The 12,756-nt window shown below is 43.6% G+C and overlaps 1 protein-coding gene across 1 annotated transcript in view; it reads left to right on the top strand.

The window, feature by feature from the left end:
- Positions 1 to 12,756, top strand: part of LOC133111244 (serine/threonine-protein kinase LMTK2-like) — a 46,882-nt gene that overhangs the window by 11,210 nt on the left and 22,916 nt on the right. Inside the window, exons 3-6 of the mRNA XM_061221434.1 lie at positions 302 to 452; positions 4,414 to 4,490; positions 5,662 to 5,780; positions 6,785 to 6,872. Of these exons, the coding sequence (XP_061077418.1) occupies positions 302 to 452; positions 4,414 to 4,490; positions 5,662 to 5,780; positions 6,785 to 6,872 (435 nt within the window). The remainder of the gene's footprint in view (positions 1 to 301; positions 453 to 4,413; positions 4,491 to 5,661; positions 5,781 to 6,784; positions 6,873 to 12,756) is intronic.

The raw sequence follows: 12,756 nt of genomic DNA, 5'->3' as shown, positions 1-12,756 counted from the left end.
ATAAAAATGAAAGCTGTAGAGTAATGTGCCTGAGCCTTTTGTTTTTTCTCAATATTTTTTTGTTAAAGATAACAAATATAACAATATTGTTACATTTGAATCTATGTTTCAGATTTGTTGGCATGCCAAATATTTCTAGTTGATTAGTATTTGCGTAAAGTGATAATTTCATGTAAGAACTAAGGTATCTATTGTCATTGGTTTCAGATCTGGGTTTAGCCTCAGTGCCAAAGTGTTACAGAATCTCTGAATTTGGTGGTTGTTTGATGAGAGCTTGAGTTGCCTGTCATTTATCTCTCAGGAATTTGAAGACAACTTTGATGATGAGCTGGACTTCACCCCACCCGCTGAAGACACCCCGTCCATGCAGTCCCCTGCAGAGGTCTACACCCTGGCTGTGCCCCCCCTGGCTCTCCCTGCTCCCCCAATACTGCAGCCGCCCAGGATCTCAGGTGAGCCACATACAGCTATACTGTCTGGGGCCATGCTCCTGTGATTATTTTAGTGTGTGACTGAATGCTACTCTATATATAGATGCATAACCGCTCAGTATATAATGTGGAGCCTCGTGATGATTATTTATAGGCTAGTCGTGTGCGTAGGTAGAATCATAAGCCAAAGTCTACCGCTGGAAATACAGGAGAGTAATATATAGAAGAAAACAGGGTTAGGTTTCTGGCAAATCAAGCAAGCTTGCAGAGCTAAGCTTTGCAGTCAACCTCTGCATAGGAGCCAATTAGCTCTTTTTTGTGATGTCATTGCTCATTGCTCAGTTTAGTTTCTCAGAAATGTAGTGAATTGCTATTTTCTGCTTTTCTGTCCCTACGCACTGTGCAAATGTACTGACGAGTGAAGTGGTTGTTTGCACACGGATGGGTCATCCATGAAAAAAACAAACAAATGAGCTGTAATCACTGATGGAGAGTAGGGAAACTGCATGGTAAAAATGGTAAAGACAACACCCCACAAGCACCCGTCACTGTGTTTGTATTAGTTTGTTGTGGGTGTAAGTGTGCTGGCCGGTGGCCATATGAAGGATAAACTGTGTACGTTGAGTTTGGCCAGATGTTTGATTCTTCCGTTTGCGGCATTATTTCATGTCCGTGTGTTTCCTCGCGGGGATGTGGAACTCTTCAGCAAGCACATTTGGCACACTTTCCCTGTAAACATCCTGTTTTGCCTGGCTGTCACTTTTGGGGTTTCCTGTCTGTCGCACTGTAGCTCACCGTTGCTGGCCAGTGGTTACCATGGAAGACCCAGTCAGTGTCCTCAATTACTGGTCTCCTTTGAGTCTTTTTCCTTTTCCCCAAATCGATATCTCACAAATGGGGGAAAAATCTAGCAAGTTCCTATGATCAGCAGCATAATCAGCCCTGCAAAATTGAATGCAACTTTTTTTATATTTCATGTACAATGGAAGGGAATGCTCTGAAATTTTCACATATTTTAAACAAGTAGACTCTTTTAGACCATGAAGGAAAAGATTCGATTTCTAATAGAAAAAAGATGCAAGTAACGTTTTACAATAACACTCTTTTCCAAGGAAGTTAATTCATTCTGTGAGATGTAATGCTCTGCAATGTTTGCTTTATTCTTCTGTTATGGTACTGGGTTTAAGTATAAAACTCTGCTTGTTATAATTTATCGTACTGAAAATGTATGACAAAATATTGAATATACCTGAAATCACGGCAACAAAATGATGTATGCATTCACCAATTCATAGCTATATCGGGTAATTCCATACCAACTCAACAGACTGTATCATCACAGATTTTAATGATATTTGATTTGGCCTCATAAGAAACCCTTTGAACCTAAATTTTACTTGTCTCGGATAATTCGTCTGGGAGATATGGGCCAACAAAGTTTGCACTAATTCACGTGATTCGATGCCCTATCTTCATTAATGTAGGTCTTAGAGAAATAGTTCTTATATCTATATTTTTAGGTTTTCGCCAGCTCTATCTTGTACATAAATATTATGTTCCCTCCAAAATGAAAGGTAGCAGATTTATGAGCGATTATAATCTTGAAATCTGATTTACGAAAAAAGTTTTTTAAAATGGATTACATTTTCACTAAATTTAGGTTATAATGTCAACACCATCTTCAGAAAAATTGGCCTTGGATATTTGAGTCATTGCCGATATATCATTACTTATGTGAAGTAGCATCATACAGTTTTGTACCACTAATTGCTGGTTTTTGCACCCTCTCTTTACCATGTCATGTGTGAGTGATCTGGCTAATCACTAACACTAATTACCTGAGAGAAAAGAAAACCAGGGCTGGATTTTTAATCAAATTTGTTAGCCTATATCTCCCAGATTAATAATCCACAACGAGTGTAATTTCTGTTCCAGGAGTTTCTTTTAAAGCCAAAGTAGCATGCCGAATCTAATTAGAATCTGTGACGATGCGTCCAAAAGTGTGTTCAGTTGACATGGAATTGCCCTATCCTAAAGTTGATTCCATTTGACTGAGATTACATTGTTCTATTGGAATTGTGATAGGCCATTTCCATGTGCTCTTATAGCTGGTTTTAGGCTGTAAAATGGACAACTTTCTGAAACTTTCTGCCCTTTTAACTGTGATCACAAAATTAACAAAATTTTTAAACATAGCATTTAAAGTTTCTCACATTACAATATTAAGTGGAATTTTATTCATGAAGGTGATCTTAACAACAAAATGCAATACAAACTGGAAAAAAATAGTCCCTGTTTTCAGAACCTATGCTACATTAAATGAGTGTTGATTGTGATGCTGGTCTGTCTCAGTGTATTAAGTGTATGCCTCCTCTAAGGTACAATATAAATGTTAATATAAACAGCAGCTGGGGAAACCTATAAAATACATGAACAAATGGCAGTCCTAATTTTAGCAGGGACAGGATGATGATGCTATAACAGATTTGTTTGTGTGATATACCCTGTCCGCAAGTTGTTAAGGCTAGGCTCTCATTACCATTCATCAGATAGCCAGCCACACATTAGCCAGTGAGTCACCCAAGTGGCAATCTGAGACGCAGTGCAGGTCATCGGGCTCAGAGGGCTTTGGCAAAGGGGATTTGAGATGTCGATGTGCCTGTCTCCTGTGGTTGAGCTGCACGTGGAAAACTGAGAGCTAGCCTGTTTAGTTGAATATTGAAAAGGATTTGCTGTACCGAGGCAAAATCCTTGCATTCCTAGTGATGGATATTAATGGCCAGTTACATGTTAAGTACAAAGTTCAGTTGCCCTGCATAGTATTGGCCGGCTGTCTCTCTTTTCCATGTACGTGGCAGTGATATTCAAGGAGAGGTAACAGAATGCCAGTGATCAGCCACCATTCTGTGGAAGTAGCTTTCATTCATTTTTCAAGAAGAGCGATTGTGCATTAACCTTGAAATGCCTTATATCGGTAATTATTTGAAGTTTATAAAATATAAATAATGTGCAGTTATGTATGTCAACTTGTAAGTACACAGGAAATCCACCACTGGTGTGATGTAAATGCTTCCTTCCTACAGCAGAATTTCACTGTGCTTACATCACTGTAACAGCAGAATATGTGTGCTTGCATTACTGATTTTAACCATTGATGGACCTTTATGGATTGTGCTGTTTTATGTAGTGTATTTGCTGTTTCTGTGGTTGTTATTTGCTTGACTGCCCTGGGACAACAGATGTAAATTAGCTGCTAGCTAACGCCGCTGCAATTACCTTTTAATTGTGTGTTGCCCCTGCAAACAATAAAATAAAATAAATAGCTGTTGCTAAATGTGCTTGTGACTGTCAGTTGCTCTGCTGTGTGCACTGTGAGTCTGTGTCCTGGCGTCTGTACACATAACTGAGTGTCTGTGCTTGTGTCTGTCAGTTGCTCTGCTGTGAGTCTGTGTCCTGGCCTCTGCACACATAACTGAGCGTCTGTGCTTGTGTCTGTCAGTTGCTCTGCTGTGAGTCTGTGTCCTGGCCTCTGCACACATAACTGAGTGTCTGTGCTTGGGTCTGTCAGTTGCTCTGCTGTGTGTCTGTGTCCTGGCCTCTGCACACATAACTGAGCGTCTGTGCTTGTGTCTGTCAGTTGCTCTGCTGTGTGTCTGTGTCCTGGCCTCTGCCCACATAACTGAGTGTCTGTGCTTGTGTCTGTCAGTTGCTCTGCTGTGTGTCTGTGTCCTGGCCTCTGCACACATAACTGAGTGTCTGTGCTTGGGTCTGTCAGTTGCTCTGCTGTGTGTCTGTGTCCTGGCCTCTGCACACATAACTGAGTGTCTGTGCTTGTGTCTGTCAGTTGCTCTTCTGTGTCCCTGTGTCCTGGCCTCTGCCCACATAACTGAGTGTCTGTGCTTGTGTCTGTCAGTTGCTCTGCTGTGTGTCTGTGTCCTGGCCTATGCACACATAACTGAGTGTCTGTGCTTGGCTCTTGCAGAGGGATCCACAGCTTCCCAGGTGGCCCGCCACAGTCTCAGCTACATCCAGGAAATGGGAAATGGCTGGTTTGGCAAGGTACGCATTTCCTGACCGGCTCTGAGCTCTGCTTGGGTTTGGCACCACCTTATCACACTCATATCCTCTTAAAAAAACAAAACATAACAGAAGGTGCCTTGTTGGTTTGTTGTATGATTTTGATTAATACTAATCAGAGGTTTGTATGTTCATAATAATAATATTCATCATCATCATCATAATAGGCTAATGCTAATAATACGTTTGAATGTTGTAGTTAAAAAGCATAAAAGGTGATCCTGAAATGGAATGTCTTTCACAAATCTGATATATCGTGTTAATAATTTGAAATGATAACTGGATAAATCGTATTGTCAGCTTATTGTGTCCAATGAAATGCAGCTGTCTCTCCCCCACGTTTTTCACTGTAAACAAAAAAAAAAAAAAAAAAAAAGTGCATTCAGATAAAACATTCTGTACAGTAACCGCAGTAGCTATTTTTAAACCCTGCCATGTGCAGTGGGTATGCTGCAGGAGCTAATCCAGTCTCCCTCGTTCATTCGCTTCTCTTTGTTTTGTGTTTTGTATCTTAAATTAAATTGCAGTAAGAATGTCATTGACTAAAAATTAATTGCAATTACATATTGTTATAATTCTCCATCGTAAGATTGACTCGATTAACAGCTGAAATTGTCAAAGTGCTTGGCAAAAAACAGCCTCAGTGAGGTCCCTGTTAAAAGTGACATTTTCATCTTTTTCTCACATTACATTACACTACACTACTTTACATTACATGGATCTGGCAGACGCTCTTATTCAGAGTGACGTGCAGCAAAGTGCATACCCATAACCAGGGAAGTGTGCGCTGAAAGTCCCTAGAGAAAGAGCTGGATGTAGTGTCAGTGTGGGCTGAGAGGCACAGTGGGCCACAGCCCGTCACTGTGCACGTGCCCTGCTGATGGGGACCTGCTTCCTGTGGCCCCTTCCTCAGGATGGAGGCCCTCGCATGCCTGCCTCCTCTCTGCGCTGTGGCCCCGGGGCCCCGGGAATGGCAAAAACATCCTCCCCGCTACCTGCCCCTGTGGCCTTGTGCCTTTCCATGCTCGGGCCTTGTTTGCAGGAAGCCCAGGCTTCCTGTGTGATGGAGAGCTGGGGGGGAGGCTGGCCTTATTTAAAGGAGACACATGCGCTTTGGCTTCTGGTTTTTATGTCCTTTCCACCCCCATGACAGGTCCTGCTGGGAGAGGTCTACACTGACCCCACTGCAGCCAGGGTGGTGGTGAAGGAGCTCAAGACCAACGCCAGCGCCAAGGAGCAGAATGACTTCCTTCAGCAGGGGGACCCATATCGGTGAGTGGGGGAAGGGCCAGGGTCACACTTTACATGGGTACATTAACTGGCTTTAACTGTTAACATGAAAGAAATGCAAATTCATGAATGAAGCGTGAAATTTACTTTGCATTAGTTCATGTATTTATAATGTTAATGCACATGGATGTTTACACATTAGCAGGCCATAGGATAAACTAATAATTTGTTGAGCATTAACAAATATATTGGCAGTTTTTTTCCGATTTCAGTACAAATTGGCATTGACTAATATAGTTATTAACATGAGTGAATAATGTGCAAATACATAAACTAAGCTGTACAGATTAACTTCTTAGTCGTTTTCTATTATTTGCGGGTAAACAGTCATTCCGCTGCTCAGTGCAGAGAAGAACTTGTTTTGACAAGACATTTACTGGCTATGAAGTGACACAGGGTATGGTGTTGTACTATGAAATGAAAAACCGTTCAAAAGGAGATCAGGAAGGGATTCTGTTTTGATGCAAAGTACTGGAAGAAGAAAAATGCCTAAAGAAACCTTGCACATTAGCTTACTTTTAATGAGTAATTATTGAAAACAACGCATCAGAGCCAATAAGCCAACTCTGCTTGTGTATCATTGATGTCTTTTATTAATGTACCCATTAACTGGGACAGCCTTTAAAAGTCTCTAATATACTTGAAGTATGAATAGTGTAAAAATTGGTGATTTTATTTACCTAAGACCAGGCAAGCCAATGTAGGAGAAAGCACTTGCAGTGGTTGTGACTGAACATAGCGTGATTGTTAACAAGTGGACGCTGTTTCCCTGGGCCCTCAGTGCTGTTTTCCCACAAGACCCAGAACAGTGCCCTTTTATACATGTCACGCTGTGCTGCAGTGAGTCAGCCCACGTTGTGCTGTATCATCCCACTGTTAATGTTGCTAATGTTGCTAATGTTGCTAACACTGGTAAAACTGCTAACGTTGCTAACGTTGCTAATGCTGCTAACGCTGCTAACGCTGCTAATGTTGCTGTGTTACAGGGTCCTGCAGCACCCCAACATCCTGCTGTGTCTCGGCCAGTGCGTGGAGGTCATTCCATTCCTGCTGGTCTTTGAGCACTGCGAACTGGTGAGTGTCCCAAGGAACCAGACCCCTTCATGTCTCCCCAATAAGACACTAATCTCCCCATTTGAGTATTCTTTAGAAGGTTATAAAGTCACAGTAGAGAGGTTAGAGTGGGTGTCTGTAGTGAAATGGCGCTGGTGTTTGCGCTGCACTGCGTTAGAATGGGTGCTGTGCTGTTCGTGTGGATATAGGCCTCAGTGCATGTTATAGCAGGGAGAGGGCATGTGGGAGCCAGGGAACGCTGGTTTCATCAGAGGCAGAGAGTGCTCTTTGTTTTAATGAACGCACACTGTGATGAGTTGTTGGTGCTATTTTCGGTGCGGTGGCCTGTCCTTGCGCATAGCGGGCCCAGCAGGGGCCCCTTGGCTCTCAGCCGGCCGGCCTCTCTCTCCCCCGGTGTCAGCTATGTCACTGCGCGGGTGCTTTCTGTCTCCGGGCTGGTAACGTGAGGAAACGTGAGGCTATTTTTTGTCGCCTGCCCGTTGCACAAAAGGAAACATTCTCCCTGTGCGTAGGCTCGGGTTGTTTTTGACTTATCTTAAATATCCTCGGAAAATTATTTCTCTCCATTTCCCCCTGGGATCAGTTACACTGGAGTCTATTTCCGCTGGCAGACTGTGACACAGATGGAGGTGGTATGCTCTGATTCAAGAGCTGAGTTGAGATGGGCTTCGTTTGCTGTGTTAGTGTGTGTGTCTCTGTCTGTCTGTCTGTCTGTCTGTGTGTGTGTGTGTGTGTGTGTGTGTGTGTGTGTGTATGTGTGTCTGTCTGTCTGTCTGTCTGTCTGTCTGTCTGTGTGTGTGTGTATGTGTGTGTGTGTGTGTCTGCGTGTGCATGTGTCTGTGAGTGAGTGAGTGTGTGTGTGTGTGTGTGTGCGCACGTGCGTGCATATCAATTTGCCTGTCTGTCTGGGGAAGCCAAACCGACTGTTGTTGTTGGAAGCCTTAAATCAATCACAGAAATTCAGAGTGGACTGTTTACAGTAAGAACATGCTCAATGAGCTAGTGAATGCTGATGCCCTTATTTCATTATTTACAGGAGCAAATAAAATGAAATGAAACAAGCAAATTTATCAACCCATCAATCAATCAATCAAACAATCAATCACAATGTTCAACAAGGCACCAAATTACTCATTCCATCAGATGATATCGGCCAGGGTTAGAGAGGCCAATGGCAGTGTCCCGCAGGCTCCATGGCGATGACCTCACTGAGCTGCAGGCGTTGCGTAATGCTATCGCTAACACACTTTCCCCCGAGCTGGACATCTCACCACGTGGGTCTGATTTCTCTCCCCCCGTCAGCAGGTGCTGTAAGGGTTTGGAGCGGGTGTAGAGCTGACGGTTTGATTTGATTTGTGTGTCTGTGCCGTGGTAGGATCCTGAAAGAGTGGTGAAGTGGGCAGAGCGACGGGCTGAGCTGCCGGGGCTGCAGTCAGCAGCACTCCCGGCCCTGGAGACTGACTGCGCTAAGAATTCCTCGGCTTTTTCTCATTATTAGCTGCATCTGTCCGCAGACCTCAGCAATTAGTTACATAATTAGAGCGGAAAGCAATGTCATTTCACCGAGCCAGAATCCTGTGTGTTCTGTGTGTTAGATCTGAGCTGCAAAAACAGGGACACATCCCCTGTAATACATTACCAATACAGGCTTTAGTGCCTTAAATTACGTACATGCTTATCTTGCATTAAACCTGGCAAGTGGATGTTGGTTAACTTGTTAAATAATTAATGTTGAGTAATGAGCATTCACACATTTACAGTATTTGTACATTTATATTTGAATCATCTGTCGAAGGAAGGCTAGGTGAAGGAACAGCATCAGAACATTTACCTCAGTGAAGTGAATCTCAATGAACAGTGATGAGGGAATGTGAGTGAAGTCGGTGGCTGTGGGTCAGCCCAAGTTTGGCTTCAGCACCGCGGATTAACTTTGCATGAGCTCACCAGACACCCCGATTCCCTTCTGTTTCCCCTGTGTTTAAGCGGTCACCCCTGACAACCCTGTATCACTGCGGTCGGAAATTAAAACCTGCCGCACCGTGCAACCGGAGCGGAGCTCGGAATGGCTTCGGCCGCAGCCGTGATTGACAGGCGGTCTTTGAGCCTGTCCCAGGCCCGTAGATGGGAGAGGGGCCTGAGGCCACGCCCCGCTGGCCGTTTCACACATTTTTACAAGACTTGGGTCAGGAGAAGTGCGTCCTGCTCCTGCGCCCGCGTGTATCTGATCGCTGTGCTGCGGCTGCAAAACTATTTTTATTTGCCTGCGAGCGAGCCTGGGTGCGAAACGGTGGACTGTTGAAATGATCTTTCATTTGGCTGGGCCAGATTCCCATTCCCACCTACTTTGCCCCCCCCCCCCCCTTCCCCTCCCTTGAGTGTTGGTGAGGCCAGGGCACCAGGAGGGGACCAGACTGCGCAGCTGGCCTGAGTGGGGTCAGGTGACTGGTCACAGTCCTGGCCCTACTTCAGATTGGACTTAAGTGCTTTGCCGCTTGGCATGTGCAGGGCGTTTATTTGGGTTGTGCATTTCATGGTGCTCAGCTTGAGATTTTGCCTTAATTTGACCGTGTGCCGTGATATCGACACCTTGATTTGATTTGATTTACTGCTATGCTCTTCATTCAAAAATCAGATTAGCATTTTATTTATAGAGCAATCGCAGGTCATTATCGCGTCATGGTGTAATTTGACTATTCTCCTTGATTCTGTGTGGCTGCTTAGCCGTGGTGTGGTGTGGGCTTATGTTCCTGTCAGCCGTCATCAAAATGAATCCCCCTGGACAGAAAGCTGCAACATCTGAGGGGCTCAGAATGGAATGTGAATTAGAAATGGAGATTATATAACCCATCATGAAATGACCTGCCTGAAGTCAAACAGCTTAGGAAAACACACAGAACCGTTTGTAAACATAACAATTCAATCACACCACACAAGCTGACGCTCTTTTGTAAAGCTGCTTACACACATTATGTACCAGTTACACAGCTGGGACCGTTCTAGAAGCATCCAGTGAAAGCGCTTTAGCTATGAGTATCCGCGGGAAGGTCCTCCCCTTAGGCCTCCGCTAATCCAGTGAATTATCTTTTTAGCCACTGGCCAAGGGCACTACGATATACTCAGCCAGTGTGTAATTTAGATTCTGCACTGTGAAATGTGAAGAAAGCAGCAGTCCGGTAATTGCAGTTTGCAGTTTGTGGATATAGTCACAGGCCTGTGAGAAGACATTGGCTACAGAAGCAAAAGCGTTTAATTGCCTCAGTCATGTGCATCTGTCATACAGTGGCGACAGGGAAAGGGTCTCATTTTTTTTTGGATGTAAAATTTTTATATTATAAACATACTGGCTAAATTCAGCATTTAACATAGTACTAAACATACAGGTTAAATTTAGCTTTTAGCATTTAGTGTGGAAATGAACATACAGGATAAAGTTAGCATTTAGCACTTAGCATAGTAATAAGGAGACAGGCTAAATTTAGCACTTAGCATAGTAATAAACATACAGGCTAAATTATCTTTTAGAATTTAGCATAATACTAATCATAGAGGTTAAATGTAGCATTTAGCGTAGTAATAAACAAAACTGAAGCATGGAGTGTGGAGATTGCAGTGCTCATTTTTGTCTTTCACTCCCCGTTTGGAATTGCCAGTCTCCAGTGCCTAGTTTGCCTACAACCCACAATGCTATTGCCGAGCTGGGGCGAGGAGCAGTGTATTTTGGGGATGTGTTTCTCCTCAGTGACTGCCAGTGGGCCGTGGGCTCCAGGTGTGGCGTGTGGAAGAGCAGATGCCGCAGTAACCTGAGCCCGCTGTGGCTCTTGTTGGGTAGTGATGCAGCCCAGGCTGGTGCTCGGCTCGGCTGTTCAGGTCCCTGGCAAATGCTTTTACTGACAACCACTTAGATTTGAATGAGACCCACACGACTGGCAAATGTAAAAACACTGTGACGTGTGAGGTTCTGCACGGTAGTAAACAACTAAATCATTTTACAGAGGTGGGAAGTAGTATGCAGTGTGGGAAAATTGTGGGGTTGTTGTAGATTCAACTTCCTTCCAGAAACCATAAAAAGGCACATCACATCCTTGGGAGAAATGTATTTAGGCGGAGGATATATCATAAAATTATACAATGCCTTTATAGTTTGAAGCACATTATTTAAAGGAGGAAGAAGCACAAAGACAAGAAATGAGGCTCATTTTAGGTCCGGAATTGATGACTAATGTCAAGACTTGGGACACTTTCTTTTTTTCTTTTCTGTAAACAAAGGTTTGGGGCTGGAAAGTGTTACATCTATATTTAAATCTCTGTAATACAGGCTACCTTAAAACCTTCAGAAGTTTTGGGAATGTTGCCAAATTGCTGTTCTCCCATTGACCAGATGGACAGATTGGAACTCCAGGGATATGACTTGTTCACCTAACACCCACTGTAGAGCTGGAGGCAGATTGGCCTGTAATGGTCTGTATGGACTGCAACCAGAGCTGGCAGGGAGAATCTCATTACCTAGTGCCCACAGCTCTCTTGTAAGAAGGCCAGCGCTAATAATGCTGGTGGACTGAGCTGGCATGGGCTGGTGCTCTACCTCAAAATGATAATGGACAGCCGCTCATAAGCATCACTAAACGGGTCTGACTCCAGCTTTGCAAAAGGCGTATTGATGCCCAGGGCAGCTGTGGATGAAGGGACTGTTCACACATTCTGGGATTTGTGATATTGTTTCAGGTTTAATGTGTTTTTGATGGGCCCAGATAAAAAAGCAACACTTGTGCCTGATATTTTGAATATTTACAGACCTGCTAGCATTATTACGGGGGTTTGGGGGTTTGTGGTCTGAAGCAGGGTGTTGGCACAGCACGGTCCGAAGACAATTTAAGCAACTTGAAAGCAGAGGTGTAAAGTTCAGGGGTAAGAAAGTGAAAGTCCTGCCCTGCATTCCTTCCACCCATTAACTCGGGCATCTCATTTCACCCATTAGTTCTACCTTCTGGCTGCAGAATTGTACGAATTAGCAAAACTAAGTGGTTGAAACAAAATACCGGGAAGGACCTTTACTTTCTGAACTAGGATTTTACACCTCTGATTGAAAGCAGCTTGTGCAGTGATTTGATGTTTCCAGAGGCTGTACAAAATTGACAATATTCATTTTATAGCTTTTATTCTCAATTATAAACACAAATATAAGTTTGTGCCAATACTTCTTTCCATGAATTTGCTGGTCTCAGGTTACCTCTGCCATGGGAATAGTTTCAGCCAAAAATAATAGACAGAGTACTATTTTGAAGAGTAATACATACACTGTATGTACAACCTCTGGGAGCATAATGTTACTGCTGTGGAGGTGCCTGGAGTTATTTTCAGTTGAATTTAAATTCATTTCAGTTTTTGTATAGTGTATAGTGCTTTTCACAGAAAACTGTCACAAAAGAAGCTTTGCAGAGTTAACAGAAGGGAAAAATTGATATATTAGAGTATTTATTGTACGTTGTATAATAGTTTATTTGTGTATTTGAGGTGTATTTTTTTTGCTTTAGACGGCAAACACCCAATCACCCTACACCAGCCATCAGCACATTTTCAAAAGTTGGCAGGTCTACAGAAAGGCAATCAACATACAACAGGCATAAACAAAAACAGAAATGGTATCAACAGAAACCATAGACAGTGAACTCTCCTTTTAAAGGCTGGAGCTGGGTGAAGCTGGTACGCTGGGCTGGCTGCGACTGCTTTGAATAAGCAAATACACGGCAGGGAAGGGACAGGAGAGAGCAGCTCCTTCCCTGACTGTAGGGGCTGAGCAGGAAGCGTCTCTGAGGTCACGCATCACGATGGACACAGTGACTGAATTATTATCATGCAGTTTTGTTACTGATTAAACAACCCCCCC

This window comes from Conger conger, chromosome 2 (assembly GCF_963514075.1).
Source record: "Conger conger chromosome 2, fConCon1.1, whole genome shotgun sequence".
NCBI classification, from domain to species: domain Eukaryota; kingdom Metazoa; phylum Chordata; class Actinopteri; order Anguilliformes; family Congridae; genus Conger; species Conger conger.
This window is presented reverse-complemented; position numbering and strand designations above follow the sequence as displayed.